We start from the raw sequence: 23,358 nt of genomic DNA on the forward strand, positions 1-23,358 counted from the left end.
CTTTTTAATCTATTCTGTCACTTTTGTTTGCTAATCGCATTTTTCGTTCTGCATTCGCCAAACAATTCACCATGTCGAATTTCTACACAAAAGTGGGTCTTACACACCGCCGCAACAATTTGACAATTGACTTCGTTTTATTTTATTTTTACTTATTAACTATTTTTATTTCTATTTTATGTAATTTTGTGATAAATAAAATTTTTTTTCTTGTTTTTTTTAATTACTTCTTATTACTTTAGTTTTCAAGTCATGTTTACACATGTATATACATATATGTATGTACATACAAATATCTTCATTTATGACATACGAAATGCAACTGTTATCCAATTAAATGTTGTTGCAATAAACCTAAAGGCATGTAGATTCAGCGAGGTGTGCGGAAAATAATAATGGTGCAACTGTTTTTCATAACGAACTGTCATGCAATTTTGTCGCATGCAATCGAAACTGTTATAATGTTTGGCAGCTGTAAAGAAAAGCTAGAAAAGCTGTTATTAAGAGACAAAAACGCATATAAATACATAATGAGCACAAAAAAGAATAATATTGACGGAACACCTTGTCAGATCAACTGCTTACAAAAGCTAAATTGATGAGTCAGATAACGGATTTTTTATCTTGATGAAAATTTTTGATGCAGAAACTGCTTTTAATATATCAGATAACGGTTTTTTATTTTGATTAATATTTTTGATAGGAATATATTCTTTTAAGGGGTTACGTGGGCTTCCTCGGGTAAACAACAGCATTTTTTCAAAAATTTTTTTCTCATATACAAAATTAAATATTTTATTAGAATTTTTATTGGTTCAAACACATACTATCAACTAAGAAATTTAAAAATTTAACTCGGCCATAGCAACGCCATTTCCGGTAACCCCTCCTCCTTACAGGATTATCTAAAATGAAAAACAAAATATGTGTTTTAGTTAAAACCTTAACTTATAACTTGGACGAAGGAAAACAAAATCTGAAAATTGGATTTTTGGCAGACATTTTTACAAAAAATTAAAAATTTCAGCGAAAATTTCGCGACATTTGTTTTTTCAAATAGTTGTAGCCGAAGAAAAAATCCTTCGTCCAAGTCTTTAAGAATTGTATAGCAAGGCCCTGTGTAAAATTTCATGAAGATCGGTTGAGTAGTTCTCGTAAAAACTTGCCAATCGACCTCAAAAACACAGTTTCGAGAAAAAGGGTTTAAAGACGGCGCACTTAGCTTAGCTAGCCTCGAGCGGACAAGTTCTCAAGGCTGTAGCTCCGAAACTTTTACTCGGATCAACTTGAAAATTTACGACAATATTCTAGAGGTGTTGTAAAATTTAATTAGGTAATAAAAAATATCGATTTTTTGAAACCCGTAAATCCATGTTACCCCTTAACATGCTTTGAAATGGCGTGAGCCTTCTTTAACCCAAGAACTCATTAAATTTGATTTCATATGCTTACTAATTTTTTCATGATCTCTCTAACAACTAAAAATTGTATGCAGCTAGTATTTAGAAAACATATACTATATTCATAAAATTCACACCAAAACCACTCATAACTAACCAAAGCGCACAAACTCACCTTAAGCAACACATCACTGGTGAGAAACAGCCCAACATTGTTGTTCATTCTCTAGAATTCTTCATTGTCTCACCCTGTATTTGCTAAATAATACAAATCAATCAAAATGCTTTTATAATCGATTTAAAACGAAAATAAATTGCTAAAAACGTGCACGTGACTTCGTGCGCTCAGGGTCGTCTCGCTATAAACGAATTGATATGTGGACAAAGCATTTGCACTAAATGAGTGAACAATATGCGATTGTTACGATTCGTCAATCAATGAAATCCACTTAATTATTAAATAATAGAAAGGCAGCGATGCAATTGTGCAAATAAACCACATATAACGGTAAAACAAATGCAAGGGACTAATGCTGAAGCTATTTATAACAAGTCTACTTTATTGACAGTTAGGAGATGTAATCTATGTTATTGCACAATGGGCTAAAATAAAAAAATGTTAAAATAACTTCAGCTGAGAACACAGCGAAATGACAATAAATAACCATTTCATAACAAAAACAAAAGTATTGTTTTAAGTTATATTATTTATTTATTAGTTTTAATCAATTTAAATTCACTTATACTTAATAATTATTAAAATTAATTTGTATATTTCGGTTTTAGATTCATACAGTGAACTTATATACAGTTAATCTGTCTAATATATACAGCAAATAAGATTAAGCGCATAAGTCCACTGAAAACAAAAATAGCATAAGGTAAAACTCTATTTTTTATAGCTTAATGAATTGTACTTATTAAAAACTCTACGAGCGGATAGAATTTTTACAAATACCTAATTATATATGTATGTATAAAAATTAGCTAAATGAAATTTCTTTAAATATTGTTTTATTACGTAAATATCATTTTATTTACAAAAGTGTTTTTTTTTATAGAAATTTGTAACAATTAAAAATTATGATACTTTAAAAGTATAACAAAATCATTATTTTCTATTGGGAAGAGTCTTAAATATGAAGTAATAAGGTTTTAAGTGCCATAAAATATACAGAAAATAAAAAAATTTATATGTTAATAAAAAAATAACTATAAAAAATAGAGGCTGGTTATTATAACTAAAAACAAAAAAAGGAATAAATAAATATATAAAGAAAAATATAAGAAATAAATAATAATTATTATAAAAATATTAAAAAAATAAAAATATTGTATTTTAAATAAAAATTAAATTTGAATAAAAATAAAATATCTTTGATCTCTTTATGTTAATTATTTTTTATATTTTTTAAATAAAATATTATGTTTTAATTTTTAATATTTTATTACTACAAACAAAAACAGAAATAAATAAATATATAAAGAAAAAATAATTATTATGAAATTAAAAAAATATTAATAAAAATATTTTATTCTTAATAAAAAATTAAATTTTAAATATAAGAATCAAAAAATAAAAACAAATCTAAAAACAAAAAATTAAATAAATAAAAATAGAAACAAAAAAATTACTATTATGAAAATAATCAAAAAATAAAAAAAAAATATATATTTTAAATAAAAATATTACATATTTGATTATTTTTATATTAATTAAAAAATAATTAATTAAATAAAAATTTTACATTTTCAATTATTTTTATATTAATTATTTTTTATATTTATAATTTTATATTTATTATTTTTCTTTCATGTTTTTTTTTGTGACTTTTTTATCACTTATGCTATGGAAGAATTACAAAATCATATAATTGTTAATTAAATGAAACACTTTTAACTTTTTTCTTCAATTAAAAAATTTTTAATATATATACATACATATATATTTTTAATTTTTATCGAACCCAACAATTTTGCAAATTTTTTTCGGCCAAAAATTAATTAAATAAACCTTTTTAACCTTTTTTGTTTAGATAACGATTTTATGTATAGTTTTTTTTTTTACATTTTGTTTGAATTTAGCAAATTTTTTCAGCAAAAATTTCTTTTTGAAAGTAAACTATATTAATTAAAATATTTCATGAAAACATTACATTATTTAAAAGAAAATAATTAGGATACATTTTTTTTAACAAATAATGATTGATTATAATAATTTTCGTAAATGAAAAAGTGCCAAATTCCAATAATCTTGTTTGGGTTCTGTCCTCTTAGTTACTTGCTTTACACTTAAAACAAAAAAAAAAACGCTTCCAAACAACTAAAACTAAACTTATAAAGTCGAAACTACATAAAATCTAGCATTTATAGACTATACCTAAATCCCTAAATAATTTAAATTTTTAAATAATTTAATTTTATATTCAAATATATAAATATAATTTTATGGATTTGACTAACTCACTATTTTTTAAAGAAAATTTTTTATAAACTAATTTGTTTGTGCTTAAAGTATAATGTAAGATTTTCGAATTACTGAATTTTTTTATACAAATTACTCAAATAATATGCTAAAACGTAAGAGGAAATCGTGATCGACTTCAATGACTCTAACTCAACATTATGCACTAGTAAATGCCGGCAATTAAATATTAAACTACCATTTAACACACCACACGCATTTCACCACATTTTTTTTCACCATAATCAGTACAATCCCGATGGCGTATCGGTCACCTTTGAGCCTTGCGTACAGGAGCGCGAGCGCATCGTTATCGCTGTCGCACTGCCGCCCGGCTGTGGCGTGGGCTGTGCCGCATTGCTATGCTGTATCAGCACGGTCACATTATTGCCACTAACGCCAGCGCCGCCGCCTCCAGCGCTACTGCCGCAACTTAAACGCAGCGCTGGATTACTGCCAAAATAAATCTGTTGATTGCTGCGCGATTTTTCACGCACCACCTGTTGCGCTGCCGGCGACATTGCGCTGCTGCCATCCAAAAGCGTTTCAGGGCCGGTTGAAGCGAATGCCGCCTCTAGGCGCTCAACATTCTTGGTGACGCGTCGCGCTTGCAATGCGGCCGTCACATCTGGTTTGGGGTACTTTTGTGGCGTGTTCATGCCGGTCATAAAGAAGACACCGTTGAAATGTTGCGCCGGCGCTTGTGGTTTCTTCGCTAGTAGCGGTGGCGGTGGTGGTGGTGCCGCTACTGACATGCTTTGGCGTTTGATGGCAGCATTATTGTTGTGATGGTGATGCTGGTGCTGGTGCTGATGTTGGTGTTGGTTGCTCGCCTCGCGGAAAGCCTTCATTGTTGGATCGTCATCACTGTGACGCGCATCCATTATAACGTCGAGTAGCTCACGTGTGGTGCTCGCATTGTAGGCGGTGGTGTTTGCGCTCACCTCTGGTATATCTGGTGATTCTATGCTGTATGGCTTGTCTATTTCGGGCATATCATAGTCGGTTTCATCGAAAAATGTTTGCAATGCTGTAACGCGTTCAGCGGCGCCAGGATCACCATGATTCTGTAACATCAGCATGCCATATTCGGAGCCATCCAACTCGGAACCGTCTGCCTGAGAGACGAGATGTGCGAGCGAACGCGATTTGCGCGGTGGCTGTGGCACTATATTGACCGGCACAATATCCTTTTCCTTTGCAACTTTGGTTTGACTGAATTGCTGCTTGATTTGGTGTTTTTGTTGCTGCAGTTGTTGTGTTGTTATCTGCTTCTCTGCCTCGCTAACGACCTGATCCAGCTCTTGCATGACGTCCTCAATGGTGGTAGCTGTGCCGGTGGCAGCGCCACTATCTCCCGTTGAGTTATCCGGTGATTTGGATTTGTTTTTGTGATGCTGCTTGGCTATCAGGGAAGCGCTGGATTTCTGCGGCAAAACCAATATAGGCACTGGACTAAGGGAGGGACCCGTCTCTGAACTGCTGATACCTTCATCCTCATGTTCACTCTCATTTTTACCGGGCGGCACATGACGTGGTAATGCCACTGGTTGTTTATCCAGGGACTTGAAGGTGTTTTCATTCTGAGCACCTTGCAGGCGGAAGATTTCGCGCTGTAATTCGGCACAACGTTCTTGCAAACGACGTTCCATTGACGTTAGAACTGTTTTCTCCTCGTGTAGAATCTAAAACAGATTAAAGATGTTGTTGATAGTAAGATAAACCTGAATTTATATGGGCTTAAGTGGGTTCTGCTTACCTGCACTCGTCGCTCCAGTATCACCATTTGACTTCGCACACGGTCGGCCTCACGCGCTTGCGTGATCATTTTGTCAACATCCACATACAATTCGTGGAAGCGTTTGATCTCGTTACGCAAATTTTCCACCCAAGATGAGGCGGGTGATATAGTCTAAGGAAATTTATTCTATTATAAAATTGTTTATGAAGGAATGGTCTAAAGCCTGCCTCACCTTTGCTAGACAACCTGGCTCAAAACCGGCCTGGAATAGTTCCGCTTGTAGATATAAACGTTGCTGTAGATTTTCAGAACTCTCCAGAAAGGAATTTATAAATCTGGGAAATAAATTTTATATAGAAAAACGGTATTATTTCCAATAATTAGAACGATGATTTTTAAAAATAATAAAAAAAATTGCTTTCATTCCAAACTTACTTGACGCCCACAGCTTGCAGTTCACCCGAACCACCGCCACTGTTCAGCATGCCCACAAGCAGGCGAAAACGTACGGGCTCACTGCAACGCAAACGTAACGTTGACATAGCCTCCGAGACGGCCGTATGACCGGCTGTGACTGATTTTTGTGAACCATGACCCAACGCCGTTTTATCGCACGCGGCAGACATTAATTGCATGGCCAAAATGCGCGCACGTATACCCTGACCAGTCGCCGAGGAAGCCAATGGCATCAGGCCGACAGGCGTTGTGCCCAAACGCGCGGTCGCATCCAATGAACGGGAGCAGCAAATGCTGAGACATTGTCTAAGCAAAGAAGAAAATACATAAATATCGAAAACGTTTAACCAGAATCTATAAAACAAGGAGAGAGGAAATAGTTAGTTAGTTGACTTACAGACAAGCTAGTTCGTCAAGTAAAGCGCGCCTTTGGTACGATTGCGGATTTCGTGGCATTGAGGCGGTCATCTGATTCGGTGGCACAGCGGCATTGCTCGACTGCGAGAGTTGTATAGCGCGGAGCACTTCGAGCAGTAGACTTATGCCATCGGAAGGTGTGGCCACAAATTCCTGCACAAAGCTGTGAGGCAAAAAATGTTTACAAGAAATTTATAAAAAAAAATAGTTAAGGTATGCTACCTTGGAAAAGAGACGCGTAAATCCGCGCGCAGTTTTATGAGTAAATCGGTGACTGAGGCAAACTGTCGTAAGGACATCTCGCCTTCACTTTCAGGCGCTGCCGGTATGGGACTTCTAAGCGTGAGACAGATAATAATATATGTAAAAATGATTTTTGTTACATAATTAAATAAAATTGGAAGTTATAAAACAGAATTCATTAAAAAACTTTAATATAGGAAAGTAATGTTTACTTGTATTCAGCGTGTTTATGCGGTAAAGTCGACGATTTGTGACTGTTTTCTTCTTTAGCTGTAGTTTCGCTGTTGTTATCGTATATAGAACGCACATTTTGACCACTCTGTCGTTTACCAAATTTTTTTAACGATTGCACGTAGTCCTCGGGATTATAAACTGGAGGTCGTTGGTTTTCCTGTGGAGATAAGAATTATATTTAAAACAAATAATAATTATTAAAAAATAATGTAATGTTATTTTAGCATGGATTTGCAGACTAGTCGCATTTTCTGTTATATGCATAACTCTGCTATTTAAAATTGTGTGGGGAAAACGTAAGCGTTTAGCACAAAACGTGCTTTGTGCAGAGGAAGCATAACATCCTCGATAGTATAGTGGTCAGTATCCCCGCCTGTCACGCGGGAGACCGGGGTTCAATTCCCCGTCGGGGAGATAAGTGAAAATTTTTTCGTTTCTTTTTTTAAAAATTTTTTAAGATAAATGATCTTGAATATTGAGTTAAAGATAAAAACAGAATTGGTCTCAAATGTAGATTAAGAACTTTTTAAGACGTCAAAAAAAGAAAATACTCACAAATGTAGATGTATTTCAGTTTTTCTCATTTCGAAAATATATTTGAACTTTGCGAGGAGCAAAATGATAATTTTTAGGCTTGAATGTTACGTCTTGTGCCTATTAGTTATAATGATTTCTTTGTTTTGTCCTTATCATTAGCTAACCAATCTAACTAAGCAACGTTTTCTCAAAGTTTGGTTAGCAGCCATCTGTCGGTTAGGTTAAGTTCTGGTTAACTTAGCCAATACTCCTTCTTGTGGTAAATAACCTTTTTTTTTAATTAGCTTAACTGATAGAAACTGCCAAACAGAATTGAGAAAATTGCCCTGAGTTAGCTAAATAAATTATGAATTTTTGAGATTTGTCATTCGACACTTGCAATGTAACACTCCCGTATTGTCTAGTGGTTAGGATATCCGGCTCTCACCCGGAAGGCCCGGGTTCGATTCCCGGTACGGGAAAATTTAATTTTTTTTTGTTATTTTAATAATTCAAAATTTGAAACTCTTTTAATTATCTTTAGAATAACTCAAAAAAATAAATTTTAAAAAAGTATTAATAATTTTAAAATTATCAGTCCATTAGAGTTTGGAATTACAATACATAATATTTTTATAAGTTCAAAACACATCGCTCTTTAAATTTTAAAACATATTTTCTCATTAAAAATTGTTGAAGGAAAATCTTACAAGTTTATCGAAGATTTGTTCAGATGTTCTGCCAAAATGATTGCAAAAAAATGGAAACCAAATCCCGAAACAAGGGGACGAAAAGAAGCTCTTTCGCGGACACAGTTGAGGAAAGTTGTGGATTTGGCCCGAGAAAAGTTATATTATGCAAAAAAAAATTAAAGATGAGTTAAATCTTAGTGTTACTGCTTGCACAATAAGAAGAAAGTTGATAACAGCTAAAACCCGTCTTGTGTTTAAGAACCAAGTTCAATTTGCTGAAGAGCAGCTGCATTGGGCAGTCGAAAAATGGTGTAAAACATTGTGGTCCGAAGAAAAAAAATATGTTTTATTTGGCCCTTTTGGATACTGACAGTATGTACGGAAGTCAGTAAACGCTTCATTTGATCCTAAATATGTTTTACGGACGATAAGACATTGAGGTGCCAAAATCAATGTATGGTCTTCTCTAACTGTGGTACAGGTGCGTTATATTGGATTAAAGGAAACAGGGATGCCAAACTGTTTATTAGAATAGTGGAGTCGACTATATACCACATGCTAAATGGGAAATGCTGTTGAAATGGGTCTATCAACAAGTTAACGACCGCAACCTTACCAGCAGGTGGGCAAAAAAGTGGTTTGTTCTAAATGGATTTGAGGTTATGGGTAGGCCGGCTCAGTCACCGGACCTTAATCCAATTCAGAATCTTCGTGCACAGGTCAAAGAAGCTGTAGGAGTGTTGTGAAGAAAGAGTGTTTTGAAGAAGACGTGGAAGGTCATTACTCTCAAGAAATGCAAGCGTGTTGAAGAAAGAGTGTTTTGAAGAAGACGTGGAAGGTCATTACTCTCGAGAAATGCAAGCGTTTGGTGGACTCCATGCCTAGGAGATGAGCAGCTGTAATATCTAACAACGGTCATTCGACGAATACTAATTATTTAAGCTTTATTTCGTATTATTATAATGAATTAACTGATTTGATGTAACAAATGACATGACATGATGTAAAACCCTCATTACTACTATTATTGGTAGTGGAAAAGTCTTTTCGTATTTTGTCAATATTAAGAATTATTGTTTAAAAAAATATTTAAAACAATTAATTTATAAAATAATTGAAATTTAAAAATATATATTTCCCGTACCGGGAATCGAACCCGGGCCTTCCGGGTGAGAGCCGGATATCCTAACCACTAGACAATACGGGAGTGTTTTCAAATCTTTACATAACGCATGTTATAACCACCACTGCCATCCAGACGGCATTTTAACTAACAGCTCCCACATTTATTTTTTCTCACTCTTATTGTTAAAATCTGTTAAATAACAGCTGTAAGCGATTGTGTTTTTAACAGTATACTGCTAAATGTTAAAGAAATCTCCACCGCTGTAATTCAAATGTGCCTGACTAATATTAGCTTTTCACTGGTCAACACTTAAGCATTTGGTTTACGGTAAATATAATGAAAAGTGTATAGCCTAGAAATAAAGAATCTGCATTTGTACACACCTTGTTGAAAACAGGCTGCGACCAGCTATTCTCCGAACTTGACATTTTGTATGAAGCCATGGAGCCGTTAATGCTACTGCCACCATAATTGCTCTTCTGTGTGATTGATGGCGCGGAGATGGTTGTGGCGGCGCCAACACCACCACCTCCTGCACCCCCTATCATCGTTGTGCTGGTCATGGTGGCGCTATGCGCAGCGGCTGCCGTTAATTTCGGTGAATTTTGACAGACGCTCGGTGCCATTGGATAACCGTTTAAACGATTATGTGGCGGTCGATGATGTGTATGATGTTTATGTTGCGCCGCCAACTGTGGCTGTTGCTGTTGCTGTTGCTGCTGTGCGGTGGGCGCGTAACGTTGCTGATAATACGCGGAGATGTCACTGTAAGCAGAAATGGCAAATAGAAAATGATTACATATTTATTATTAATGAATTGAATTTTAAAAATTTTGTGAAAATAAAAAACAAAAAAACCAATTAAAACTAAAAGCGGAAAACTTTCAAATGTATGCTGGAAAATTTGTTTGTAAATTATATGACATACAGGTTAGGCCAGCTAGCGAAGGTGAGGCGCGTTTGCGCAGGCGTAACGCAATCAACTGCAAATTTGGCTGTCACATTTCACTAAAGACTTATTGAACTTTGGTTTGTGACCCGTTAGGGGTGTGCTTGTCTCGCACTTCAGTTTCGTGGATTGATTAATGCGCATTATATGCAGGCGCCATGCGTATCGTTGCAAACGCTTAATTTGTTTTCACTTTAATGTTCCCACTCTCTGCTTATACTGTGCGCGCTGACATTACTACCTTCCATTTCATAGGTGAAAATAATGAACATGTTATTGTCTGTTTTTGCTGCCCGCAATCTCCAGCACAAACACGCGCACACATATTGTCGGCTCATTTTTCAGTCGTCCTGAAACTTGTTTTACAACTCTTGTATGATTTTTTCAGCATAACTTGCGATTTATGTTCTTCGCTATTAACTTTTGAGTTTTGCTGTCTTCAGTGCCCACATGCGCGAAGCTTGCTTGGGTGGCGGAAAATTACCATTAAAATGACACTAAATGGACAGCGGGAAAAATGTTGTTATTTCAATAATTTTTCACTCACTTGTCAATTGTGTTGGGCGTAATTGTGTGTTTAATTAAGAGGTGTGAATGTAATATATTTATTTATTTATATGTGTATAAAACAATATTACTTGTAAATTGAAGATTTTATTTTTATTTGTCAAATATCCTTATAGCCATACATGTCACATATACATATGTATGTACATATGTAAAATTAAAAAAAAAAATTCATAAAACTTGAAGTTTTTAATATTTATTTTATAAAATTTTTTGAAAAGTTCCATTCCAGATTAAAATATGCAAATAGCAAGAAAATCTTCTCAAGCTATTTTTATATTGGCTTAACAGTAGACACTACCAAAAAGTAAACTATAATAACTTCTTAATAATTCTTTAATAATTTTCTAAATTCTTTTCTGTAAAATATAAAACGAAAACATTGATTTTGGTTATATCTTATGAGTTATGTTAAATAACCCGCTCTATATAAATAAAATTTATTTCCTTGTAATTTTCAAATAAAAGTGTGTCTAACCAAAATAAAGGTTACCTCCCCGGCGGGGAATCGAACCCCGGTCTCCCGCGTGACAGGCGGGGATACTGACCACTATACTACCGAGGACCGTTATCCTTTTTTCGCTTAAAGGGTGGGTTAGGTGACAAGAGTCCTTAAACAAATATATAATGTGAGAAAGAAAAGGATAACAGTATAACAGTTGTTTTGTGGAATATACAATACACTAGCAATAAGGATTAAATACATATACATTCATACATATGTACATCCTGAATATTTAAGGATTTCTTTATTTTTAAGGTTTTGTACTAATTTTCAAATATCTTTTAGAAAAAATAATAGAAATTTATTAAACTTTTTTGATAGAGCAATCAAGTCTTTGCCAATAAATGGAAAATGCAAATTTTTATCAATCACGATGTGATTTTTTTTGTTTCCAAATCGTTTCCTTTATTTTAATATAGAAGCAATGAAAAAAGATAAAAATATTATAAAAAGTTAAGCGAACCAGTTTTCATAACTCTAAGAAATTATTATACTCTCGCAACAAAGTTGCTAAGGAGAGTATTATAGTTTTGTTCACATAACGGTTGTTTGTAAGTCCTAAAACTAAAAGAGTCAGATATAGGGTTATATATACCAAAGTGATCAGGGTGACGAGTAGAGTTGAAATCCGGATGTCTGTCTGTCCGTCCGTCCGTCTGTCCGTCCGTCTGTCCGTCCGTCCGTGCAAGCTGTAACTTGAGTAAAAATTGAGATATCATGATGAAACTTGATACACGTATTCCTTGGTTCCATAAGAAGGTTAAGTTCGAAGATGGGCAAAATCGGCCCACTGCCACGCCCACAAAATGGCGGAAACCGAAAACCTATAAAGTGTCATAACTAAGCCATAAAGAAAGATATTAAAGTGAAACTTGGCACAAAGGATCGTATTAGGGAGGGGCATATTTTGACGTAATGTTTTTGGAAAAGTGGGCGTGGCCCCGCCCCCTACTAAGTTTTTTGTACATATCTCGGAAACTACTATAGCTATGTCAACCAAACTCTATGGAGTCGTTTCCTTCAGGCATTTCCATATACAGTTCAAAAATGGAAGAAATCGGATAATAACCTCGCCCACCTCCCATACAAAGGTTATGTTGAAAATCACTAAAAGTGCGTTAACCGACTAACAAAAAACGTCAGAAACACTAAATTTTACGAAAAAAATTGCAGAAGGAAGCTGCACCCAGGCTTTTTTTAAAAATTGAAAATGGGAGTGGCCTCGCCCACTTATGGACCAAAAACCGTATCTCGGGAACTACTAGACCGATTTCAATGAAATTCGGTATATAATATAACACCCTGATGACATGTACAAAATATGGGTGAAATCGGTTAAGAACCACGCCTTTTTTCAATATAACGCTATTTTGAATTCCATCTGATGCCTTCTCTGTATAATACGAGTATATACATACATTAGGAACCAATGATGATAGCGGAATAAAACTTTACACAAATACGGTATTTGAAAAATATGTAAATGACGGATAATGAAATCTCGATTATCACTTTATCGTGCGAGAGTATAAAATGTTCGGTGACACCCGAACTTAGCCCTTCCTTACTTGTTTTTTCTATGTAATGCATATATAATATGTACATGTACATATATAAGGGTGAGTAAAAGAAACGAATGTTTTTCTCACGTATTTTTTTATAAACAAAGTTTGAGCTCGCTTCAAATTTTTCTAACTGATAATGAAAAAAAAATTGAAAACCGTTCGGAAGAGGTCTTCCCGTTACAATCAAGAGCTCTTGCTTGGAGAGCCTTTTTTAGAGATGTCTATCAATAAATTTTTCAAAGTACGAAGCGAAAAAAAATCGCCTTTTTGACGCACCCTAATATATACATATTTTGCACCAATCCAAGCATTCGTATAATTTATTCACCTTTGTGCTACCAATTCTCTTTTACAACGGTATCTTATTGACTGTTAATATGTATTTGAGTTGTGAATGTTTCCCCTTTGACAAATCTTTGAATTCCAATGCGCGGATTATGACAGTTAACCCAAAGCTTTACGGTTTATTATTGACTCCCTGTCATAAAAAAAAAACTTAAAAAGCCAATAAGAATAATTGCAAGTAAAAAAAAAAAACAACACAAAAAACACATGAAAACGCGATTGTAATATAAAATTTTACCCACACAAACTGGTGAATGAAAAGCCAGACGTGCGGTTCTGTAGGCGTTAATCGGAATTCCATCAGCAACAGGTGACGGCTGCGTTCCGTGGCTACACTACACTAGCTAGTGACAACAAAAGCAGCGTAGAAATGCATACAATGAAGGAGATACAAAAGAACTGACGCTGAAGAGTTGGAAAACAGTGAACGATTGGTCAATCGCAGCGTTGTTCGTGCAACAATGCGTCACCGCTTTAATTTGCTGTATAGACCACTGGTGTTTGCTTTTAACATAGTTCAAGCCAAGTCGTTTTGGCGGTGGTTTTTGATGCTTTCACGAATTCTTCTTTGATCAATTCAATAATTTGTAAAATTCTTTCTGCTCATGCGTGCCTCTCTATTAATATTTCCAAAGCATTGTCATTCATCATAATTTTTTATTAAGTCGTAAAATTATTATGCGCATGTTGTTGTCGGCAATCGATCGATAGCAATCAGGCGCACATTTTTACGTTTACCCACATATATTTTTTAAACTTTAGCATTGCATTGTTCTAGGTGTCAGTACATGCATAAGCAAGTGGTGAACATGCGTTCTTTAACAAATCTGCGGCTTCTAAGTCATAATGCAATAACACATAACCTGAATTTATGGGTTTTTAAATAATTTTTATTCTTCTCTACCTCTTTATTTATCGTTAACTTATTTAAAAATTTTGATTTAATTCAGCTCCTACCAGTTTAGTATGCAAACTTGCAACTCTGCTCATATTTCATTATTAAATTTTACTTGAATTTCATGGCAGGCCTTTCTTCGGAATAAAATTTTCCTTTAAAATATTTATATGCACATCTGTATGTATATTTTTATGGAAATGTCAGCTTAAGCTTTTTCCTACCCATGCCTTTCTTGCCTTCATTTTTATTGCAACAATTTCATATGCTGTATATGTGGCAACAGCAATTATCGCCCATGCACGTGACTCTCATACACAAAGCGTACTTTTTTATTATCATTGCTGGCTGTTTGTTTTAATAATTCAAAGTATAAGTGAAAAATTTTGTGTTTGCATACAAATATACAGTTTTTAATATTAATTGCGTTTAAATTACACCATTCAATAGGTTCAATGCACTTTTAAATATTAATTTTTTTATGCCGTACTTTTTATATATTTTTTGTATGCATAAACTGAATATTGCAAAAAGAAAATTAAAATTATTGTCAAAGTCGCTAGCCAATAAATTCTTGAATGAAATAGCTATAACATCATGTACGCAACAGTATCACCATACGCACACAACAGCATCACCATATGTACGCAACAGTATAATTGCTAATAACAGCCAAAGATAAGCAACAGTACGATGGGTAATAACAGCAAATGATGAGACATTCTCTGCTACATTTCTCTGTTAACAAATTAACAATATACAAGAAGTTGTTACAATACAACTCTGTAAAGTTTTACATAGCGTGCTGCTATTAGTTAAATTGATTCAGTAACGAATTTATCCGTGCATATCCCATATGGTCTAGTGGCTAGGATATCTGGCTTTCACCCAGAAGGCCCGGGTTCGATTCCCGGTATGGGAAGCTTTTTTTTAACTTTCTTGCAAATAAATTATTAATGTTTATAATTATATGTGGTAGTTTCAAGCATGAAATAACTGCTCAATTAAAATATAAATAATTTTTTCGCTTTATGGTGTAATTTAAAATAATAAAAGACTCCATTTTGAATATAAAAAAATTGACAAAATTATTAAATATTATATATATGTATGTATGTATGTATGTATTATATTAAATATATGCATGTATAATATCTACTGTTAATCTGGAATGTTCTATATTCATGGCAACCATCTGGGTTTGCTCGTCGAACAGCTGCTGTCCGGAAAGTGCTCTCCTGTTCAACAAAATTAGTCCAACGAACTAATTATATGAAATTTCAAAATTCGCTTGCCAGTAAACAAGGATTGAAAAATCGGCTGTGGAAAAAAAGTTAGTTTGCCAGTAAACAAGGATTGAAAAGCCGGCTTTAGTAAAGTTGTGCGACAGATGCGAAAACTATTACCGAACTGCTGTAAGCATATTGAACGCTTAAAACTATTTTCGAAGGTCTACGTGCATTTTCGTATTGCTAATTTAAAATTTTAGGTTATCACGTTTGATCAGCAAATAAATTAGTTTAAGTTACATTATTTCTAATTATTTTTTCTACACTTTAAGAAAAAATGTGAACACAAATCGAGTAAGTTTTTTTTTGATTCAAAAATGTAATAATTTCTGCTCTAATAATTTCTTTTAAGATGCCATAGTTTCTAAGCTGTTTTCGGCAAAAGTGTATGACAGAGAAACAGCATAATTTCTAAAATAAGTAAAATATGTATTTCGAATCCATAGCCATCGACACGAAATAGTATTTTACTTTCAAAAGTACATAGATTAAGGGAATAAAAAATTTAGCCGCATTAAGGTTTTTTTCTGAGTATAGATATAGTACCTTCTAGAAGTCAATACAGTTTGCAAAAATAAATTTAATATTTCCGAGCTTAAATAAATGTACTTGTATATGCGTAAACGATGAGCTTTTAAGATTACCATATATTATACTAGTATACCATACTCTATATAATCTAACTAACGAACTTTAATTAAGACACTTTCCAAACACTCAGGTGTGATAATGTAATCAATGTATACGTTTTCTTATCATTTGTTTTTTTGCAACAAATTTACTATAAAAGCGGAATTTTTTCTTCCGCATGGGTATAAGTTTACTGTTAACAGATAACGCACCACGCAAACAAAATGAAAGTTTTAGCCTTCTTCATTCTCGCTTTGGCTTTGGCCGCTCCAGCCTTCGGCAAAACTTTCACCCGTTGCTCCTTGGCTGTTGAGCTGTACAACTTAGGTGTACCAAAGGATCAATTGGCGCGCTGGACTTGCATTGCAGAACACGAGAGCTCCTATCGCACCGGTGTTACAGGCCCAACCAACTCCAACGGTTCCAACGATTACGGTATCTTCCAAATCAACAACTACTACTGGTGCCAGCCTGCCAACGGTCGTTTCTCCTACAATGAATGTAATTTGAGCTGCGATGCTCTGTTGGCCGATAACATTACCGACTCTGTGCGTTGCGCACGCAAGATCCAAGGACAACAGGGTTGGACTGCATGGGCCACCTGGAAGTACTGCAATGGTACACTGCCCAGCATTGACTCATGCTTTTAAGTTTTCGTAGACTGTTTTTTTGATTAATATTTATTGAAATTAAATAGATAAAAAGAAACCTTGTTTGTTGAGTTTGCTACTTTAAAATGGTGAAAGGACCGTAGTGGTTCTTTTGTAGTAATCAGATAGATTAAGCTTTTGGTCTTCATTGGCGTCTTGCATTCTAGCACTGAAGCTCGCGTGCGCTAAACAGTCGCTAATTATTGTTGTTGGTCGACGACCAGTTCCGGTGCGACTGCGAGGTTCTTCTGGCCTAGAGTAGAACACAAGAGATCTACTGAGCTACTTTCACTCAGCAAAGCACATCACTGTCCAATAAGCGGTAAGACTTAAGATTTCGTCCGACACTAGTTGTCAAAGTTGTATGGGGAAGGGTAAGGTGGAAGCATCTGGGCACTTTCTCCTCCATTATCCAGTCTTTGCTAGACTGAAGTTGAAACCTCTTGATAATTTTGCTAACGGCGAACCAGAAGATAAAGCCAAAACTCATGTTAACCTCCTCAATATATTTGTGATAGGCTCAAAGCGCTTTGTCGATATGTAAGGGTTTTAAGATCCAGTATATTGAAGTTTATAGGTACTACAACGGATCGGCGTTCTAAACTGTCCAAGTGAGATCCTTCTTAAGATCGAGCTTTTAACCTAACCTGACCTTATGTTCAAACGAAGTGTTGCGAAGGATTCCGAAGGGCAAACCACTCGATGTAGGCGTTTCTATAAACAATTTTTAACAGGTAAAAATATATTTTTTCTTTTCAGCTTTTTAATTTTATTCATTATTAAGCCAACATCAGTTTATCAAAGCTTAAAAGCATGAGTCAATGCTGGGCAGACTACCACTGCAGTACTTCCAGGTGGACCAAGCAGTCCAACCCTGTTGTGCTAGTATTTTGCGTGCACAACGCACAGAGTTGGTAATGTCATCGGTCAACAGAGCATTACAGCTCAATTTGCATTCATTGTAGGAGAAACGACCGTTGGCAGGCTGGCACCAGTAGTAGTTGTTGATCTGGAAAATACCGTAATCGTTGGAACCGTTGGAGTTGGTTGGGCCTGTAACACCGGTGCGATAGGAGCTCTCGTGTTCAGCAATGCAAGCCCAGCGCGCCAATTGATCCCTGGGCACACCTAAACGAGACAACTCAACAGCCAAGGAGCAACGGGTAAAAGTTTTACCGAAGGCTGGAGCGGCCAAAGCCAAAGCGAGAATGAAGAAGGCTAGAACTTTCATTTTGCTGCGTTAAATGCTTACCAGAAACTAGTGATTAAACTGAAGAATTGGCGCAGTTTTTATAGTAAATTTGGTGCAAAAATTTAATACTGTAATTGCTTTCGCTGAGTAGAGTGGTGTGTTGAGCGATAAGTTTATTATATATGCCGTCATTGATGATTGATGAAGAAAGTGTTTAGTCTTAATTAGCGCCCTATATGTAGACTGTTATCTATCATGCCTTATCTTAGTCTGCATATTTATTTGTATTCATTACAAAGTAATGTTGTTATTTCGCAAACCGATATTGATTTTGTAATGAGGGATTTCTTGTGCAGTTTTTGTTTGTATGTACTCATTGATTTTGAAACATCGGGGAACTTAGTTCAATAAAACACCTGTTGTAGTCTGAGCACTAAAGTGGCAATTTTCCACAGAAATTTCTCTTGCGAAAAAATGTACATATATTCCCATTCCCAAATTGCATCAAGTAATTGTAACGCTTTACTGTGACAGCAACATTCAATTACGAGCGGCTTTCAATTGAAGTTCACTTGCAAATATTTCGCATTGCACAGGCGCGCGATATTTGCGTGCAGTTTGAATGGCAATGTAGCGGTGGGTTGTGGATAATTGAAAACGGCTTTCGACTATGCGACTACAAAATGCCTAGGCATGTAATTGCGCTGAGAAAGAGGAAGCAGACGCGTGCGCAATAAAGAGAAGCGTGAGGCGCGGCATTGCATCGGCGCAACACAACAACAATATATTAGCAACATTTGGCTGTTGGAGGTGGCAGTGGCAGCGGTGGGTGTTTATGACTGCTTTCGGTAGCCGCGGTGGGCGTGAACGAACACAAGTGCATAATTTGGCTGAGCAGCGGTGGGCAATGTTCGCATCGTTTGGCCGCGTGAGCAATGAATTATGCGAAATATAAGCGAAATACTGTTTTATTTCATTTTATTTATGGTTATATATTGCTTAAAAGCGTGTAGAAGTAATTTCGCAAAATGGCATTGTTTAGCTTTTTCCGTGATTTGATTGAGGGAACGATGGCATAGGAAGTTGGGTAGGCAAAAAATCCACTTCCAAACTATAATTGCTGGAAAAATGTAAAAATTCAAATTTTTAATGAAATTTAGAAATAAGCAATATATGCACATACATACATACATACATCAAAATTATTAATTTGAAATCAAATTTTGATGATAGTCTTTTTTTTGTGTTAAATACATTTTATTTGCAATCTATTTTAGTAAATAAGAAGCAAATTTGATAACAAAACCATAGATAGTTAATTATGTATTAATGATGTTAGTTAATTAATAACAAAATGCAGGGAAATACAAATTTTTCGAGAATTTTCGAAGAATTATTTGCTAATTTAATACTACTTATTATTTTTCATGCTTTTAGTAAAGTACCAGTGGCGTAAGCGTAAACAAATTTCAGGGGATTTTCTCTTAAATGTTTCACGTTAAAAAAGTAATGATATTGTTATAAATAGTTAGTGCTGCCACGTGTATTTTTAATACTATTTTTTATCGTTTAATACTATAATGCACTACGACATTTATTCTCTAAAATTGTAATTGAACCCTTGAAATCCCCCTTTGCGTGCGCCTCTGTAAATTATGTATTAAATTTTTTTCGAAGCAAATTTTTCTGTTTTTGTTTATGTTAATTTAGGGGGGTGTTTGAACCCCTAAAACTCCCCTTTGTGTACGTCCCTGTAAATTATGTATTACAGTTTTTTTCCAGGCAATCTTTTCAGTTTTTGATTTTGAAATTAATTTAGTGGAGTGTTTGAACCCCTAAAATTTCCTTTTGCGTTCGCCCCTGAAAATTTATATATTAAATTTTATTTTTAAGGAAATTAAGTATTATATTAATATTTTTTTATTTAATTATTTTTATAACACTCCTATTAATTTTAATTTTTCAATTATTTATAATTTAATTTTTATTATTATTTTTTAATTACTTAATTAAATTTAATCTATTATAATTTTTTAAATTACTTTCGAGCAAAATAGGCGGTACTTTTGTAAAAAAAAACAGAATTTGGGCGTGTTAATTATTTTTTATTTTATAATTTTTTTTTTTTTAATTTTATTGGTTTCTAATTACATAAGGGTAGTTCTGAAACAAAATTTGGTTTAATGTTATAATTTTATGTGCAATAAAAAATTATTGTATTAATAAATTATTAATAAAACTTTATAAAAATCAACAGTTACTATATTAAGACAAATGTAGTTTACGAATTCGAAGTTAAAAACAAATGCTGTATATTTTCCATTTAGTTCATGCCAAATATTCACCATTCAAAAAGAAATCTTTCAAAAAGAAAGAAAAAATTAATATTAAAAAAAAAAATTTAGAAATTGAACAAGAAATTGAATGACTAAGATTATAATGATAACTCGGAAAATAAACTAAAAATAAAGTTCAAAACTCATTTGAAGCCAACGACAGTAGCTAAAATATAATGGCGCAGACAATCGTGCTGATAAAAGCGTCAGTAAAAACGCGCAGGCGCAGCATGCATCTGCTTTTCTACACGTATATATGCATATGGTGTATACATATATACTATACATACATATGTATATATGTGCCTACTACTCGCACTTGCAGTCTTAGACTGTGTGAATTGCACATAGTCACCTTTTGCGGTTTCTTCTGCAATGCCGCTGTAACTTCATGACTTCGAATTTAACTGCGATTCCAAAATTTACGACTAACTATTTGCGAATTTCGCACGACTACTATGTGTGTACAGATTTTGTGATTTTTCTTTGCAAAAGAAGCAGTTAAAGCAACTTTCTATTGCAAAAGATTATCAACTGAAAATAAACAAAATATGGAAAATTGTGGTTTTATACACTTTGGTAGCAAAGAAAGCAAAAATTATTGCATGCATATAGGCGCATATGTTTTAAGCTTTAATCTTCAGCGTATATGCCCACTTTTCAATTTATTATCAGTTTCAAAAGTCATAACAGCCTTTTAGCAATTTAAAATAATTAGTTGTTGATATTTTGGTTGAGGCATCAAACAATACTTGGTTGCATTGCTTAGCGGTAAGTGATCATTATCGCGCTGAAACCACTTAAATTTAAAAATAATTTGAAAAACGGCAATAAATAATATCTCTGGTATCGATGGAAACCACATATACATATGTACATGTGTATGAATTGATAAAAGTATTGGTGATTACTTTGAAGTTTTTGAATGACGCTAGCTGCCTTTACGCGATTTTAGTATAATATATTAAAAACAAAGAAGATATCATAACTATGACTAAAGCAATTATATTAAAAATTTCAATAATTTAATTTTTCGGCAAAAAATTTTTAGCTCGTAAATAAAACGAGCAAAACTTGTAAAAGCTTTAAACTTTCGAAGCTTTCACTAGATTTTCATTCAAGCTTTCGTATCCCCCAGTAGAGCTTTCGTTTGAAAGAAAGCTTCTTATAGTGAAATTTTGTAAAGATTAATATAATTTTTGAATCTTCCTAATAAAGCTAATAAAAATTTTAAGAGCTTTAAGCTTTGAGAGCTTTCACTAAATTTTCATTCAAGCTTTGATATCCCCAAGTAGAGCTTTCGTTTGCATAAAAAATTTCTTATAGTGGAATTATGTAAAGATTAATACATTTTTTAAATCTTCTTCTTGGCTTATAGCATAAAGTATAGACATTTAATTTAGTGCTAGAGAAGAAGTAAAAAGTATATTACAATTCAATTTCCATTTCCATAGTTGTTTTAACCTTGATATCTTATTTCAGCTATACAATTTTTTATTACCGTATTTTTTCACTTGATTTAATGAAATTAAGATAAGATTTGCATTTTTCGTTCTTATTTTCGCTTTTAGCTTCCAGAAAATATTGTCTAAATTGTTATGGTTCAAGTATCGCTACTTAGCGATAAATACTTTCTTATAGCTTTTTTAGCACACACCTTTTTTCGTAAGTTTGATAAGATATGCCATTTCATTGAAGGTAATTCAAAGAATACAATTGAAAAACTTTTGGTATGAGATAATTATATAAATAGAATATATACATACATATGAAAGTTTTTAATCGTTTCAATAAATTACAATATCATAGAAGTTTTGTTGTTTTAAAAAGAAAGATAAAAAGACAAAGAAAGAAAGAAAAAGAAAAAGGGAGAGAAACTTCGTGATTTTTTAGAAAATATTTCTGAGTTTATTTTTGAAATAAGTTTCCTCAACCTTTCTTTAAAGTATTCCACTGGTCAATTGGCCGGGGACTTGGCCTGACACATAGATGCCGCTGATTTAATTAAATCCATATGATTTTTAGTCAGCCCTAACCTTAAAAAGGCTTGTGCATAAATTTGACAGCTGTCGCATCATTAGTTTGCGAAATATAGCATTTTGAGTGAACCCACTTTTTTATTGTGAAAAAATTAATAAAAAGGAATTTAGAGTGTTGATAAAATATTGTTTTTGGAAAGGAAAATATACAGTTGAAGCAAAAACTTGGCTTGAGGAGAAGTCCCACGAAAATCTGCCATCAAGTATTGGTATGCTAAGTTTAGACGTTTTCGACGTGGCGAAATGAGCACCGAAACGGTTAACGCAGTGGACTCCCAAAAGAGGTTGTTAACGACGTAATCAGCAAAAAAGTCCACAAAATAATTTTGGATGGCCGTAAAGTGAAGCTGTTCAAGATAGCAGGCACTCTAAAGATATCAACTTAACGTGTATATCATACAAATATCATTCACGAATGTTTGGGATTGAGAAAGCTCTGTGCAAAGTGGGTACCGCGCGAGCTCACTATTGACCTAAAACATCAACGAATTGATTTGGCCGATATTTGACAATGGATGGAATAAGGCTCCATCATTTCACTGCGAACTCCAAACGACAGTCATTCGAGTGAACTGCACACGATGAACTGGTTCAAAAGCGTGGGAAAGCGAAAGAGTTGGATGGCAAGTTTATGACGTCTGGATTTTGAAATTTGTAGGAAATAATTTTTATTGACTACCTCGAAAAAGGAAGTACCATCAACAACAGTGACTATTACGATGCGTTATTGGACTGTTTGAAGAACAAATTCGCCGAAAAAACGGTTGCATTTAAAGAAAAAGAAAGCGCTGTTTCACCAAGTGAATTTACTGCGTCACAAGTCAGTGAGTATGATGACAAAAATCCATGAATTGAACTTCGACTTGCTACTGCATTCACCGTATTCTCCAGCTATGGCCCCCAGGGACTATTTCCTGTTTTCACAGCTCAAAGGAATCCTCGCCTGGAAGAAATTTTCGCCGAATGAAGAGGTAGTCGCAGAAAATGAGGCTTATTTTGAGGTTTAAATGTTTTATAACCAATGGATTGTATAATTGTTATGACCACTATAATCGTTGTGTCGCCATCAAAGATAGCTAACAATATTTAATAATGAAATCAAATTAT

General features: G+C 34.0%; 3 protein-coding genes and 5 non-coding genes across 9 annotated transcripts in view; 4 read left to right on the forward strand and 4 right to left on the reverse strand.

Annotated features, from left to right (window-relative positions):
* Nucleotides 1-3,262: 3,262 nt before the first annotated feature.
* Nucleotides 3,263-23,358, reverse strand: part of LOC126754855 (uncharacterized) — a 118,823-nt gene continuing 98,727 nt past the window's right edge. For both annotated transcript variants that reach the window (XM_050467042.1, XM_050467043.1), the window contains 8 exons: nucleotides 9,673-10,054; nucleotides 6,934-7,112; nucleotides 6,701-6,814; nucleotides 6,459-6,641; nucleotides 6,041-6,367; nucleotides 5,838-5,940; nucleotides 5,624-5,776; nucleotides 3,263-5,549 (listed from right to left, as the gene is read on the reverse strand). In XM_050467042.1, coding sequence (XP_050322999.1) covers nucleotides 4,110-5,549; nucleotides 5,624-5,776; nucleotides 5,838-5,940; nucleotides 6,041-6,367; nucleotides 6,459-6,641; nucleotides 6,701-6,814; nucleotides 6,934-7,112; nucleotides 9,673-10,054 — 2,881 coding nt within the window. In that variant the 3' untranslated portion in view covers nucleotides 3,263-4,109. The remainder of the gene's footprint in view (nucleotides 5,550-5,623; nucleotides 5,777-5,837; nucleotides 5,941-6,040; nucleotides 6,368-6,458; nucleotides 6,642-6,700; nucleotides 6,815-6,933; nucleotides 7,113-9,672; nucleotides 10,055-23,358) is intronic.
* Trnad-guc (transfer RNA aspartic acid (anticodon GUC)) lies at nucleotides 7,298-7,369 on the forward strand. The gene has a single exon. It is a non-coding gene; the product is annotated as a tRNA-Asp (tRNA).
* Nucleotides 7,882-7,953, forward strand: Trnae-cuc (transfer RNA glutamic acid (anticodon CUC)). The gene has a single exon. It is a non-coding gene; the product is annotated as a tRNA-Glu (tRNA).
* Trnae-cuc (transfer RNA glutamic acid (anticodon CUC)) lies at nucleotides 9,299-9,370 on the reverse strand. The gene has a single exon. It is a non-coding gene; the product is annotated as a tRNA-Glu (tRNA).
* Nucleotides 11,299-11,370, reverse strand: Trnad-guc (transfer RNA aspartic acid (anticodon GUC)). The gene has a single exon. It is a non-coding gene; the product is annotated as a tRNA-Asp (tRNA).
* On the forward strand, nucleotides 14,966-15,037 carry Trnae-uuc (transfer RNA glutamic acid (anticodon UUC)). Its single transcript has one exon. It is a non-coding gene; the product is annotated as a tRNA-Glu (tRNA).
* Nucleotides 16,235-16,747, forward strand: LOC126754911 (lysozyme 1-like). The gene has a single exon (XM_050467116.1). The coding sequence runs from the start codon at nucleotides 16,259-16,261 to the stop codon at nucleotides 16,682-16,684; it is 426 nt and encodes a 141-aa protein (XP_050323073.1). The 5' UTR covers nucleotides 16,235-16,258; the 3' UTR covers nucleotides 16,685-16,747.
* LOC126754904 (lysozyme 1) lies at nucleotides 17,426-17,957 on the reverse strand. The gene has a single exon (XM_050467109.1). The coding sequence runs from the start codon at nucleotides 17,913-17,915 to the stop codon at nucleotides 17,490-17,492; it is 426 nt and encodes a 141-aa protein (XP_050323066.1). The 5' UTR covers nucleotides 17,916-17,957; the 3' UTR covers nucleotides 17,426-17,489.

The sequence above is a fragment of the Bactrocera neohumeralis genome, chromosome 4 (genome assembly GCF_024586455.1).
Source record: "Bactrocera neohumeralis isolate Rockhampton chromosome 4, APGP_CSIRO_Bneo_wtdbg2-racon-allhic-juicebox.fasta_v2, whole genome shotgun sequence".
Classification (NCBI taxonomy): Eukaryota; Metazoa; Arthropoda; class Insecta; order Diptera; family Tephritidae; genus Bactrocera; species Bactrocera neohumeralis.

Bases quoted from the DNA above. Each gene is read 5' to 3' on its own strand.
- LOC126754911 (XM_050467116.1), top strand. From the start codon at position 16,259: ATGAAAGTTTTAGCCTTCTTCATTCTCGCTTTGGCTTTGGCCGCTCCA.
- LOC126754904 (XM_050467109.1), bottom strand. From the start codon at position 17,915: ATGAAAGTTCTAGCCTTCTTCATTCTCGCTTTGGCTTTGGCCGCTCCA.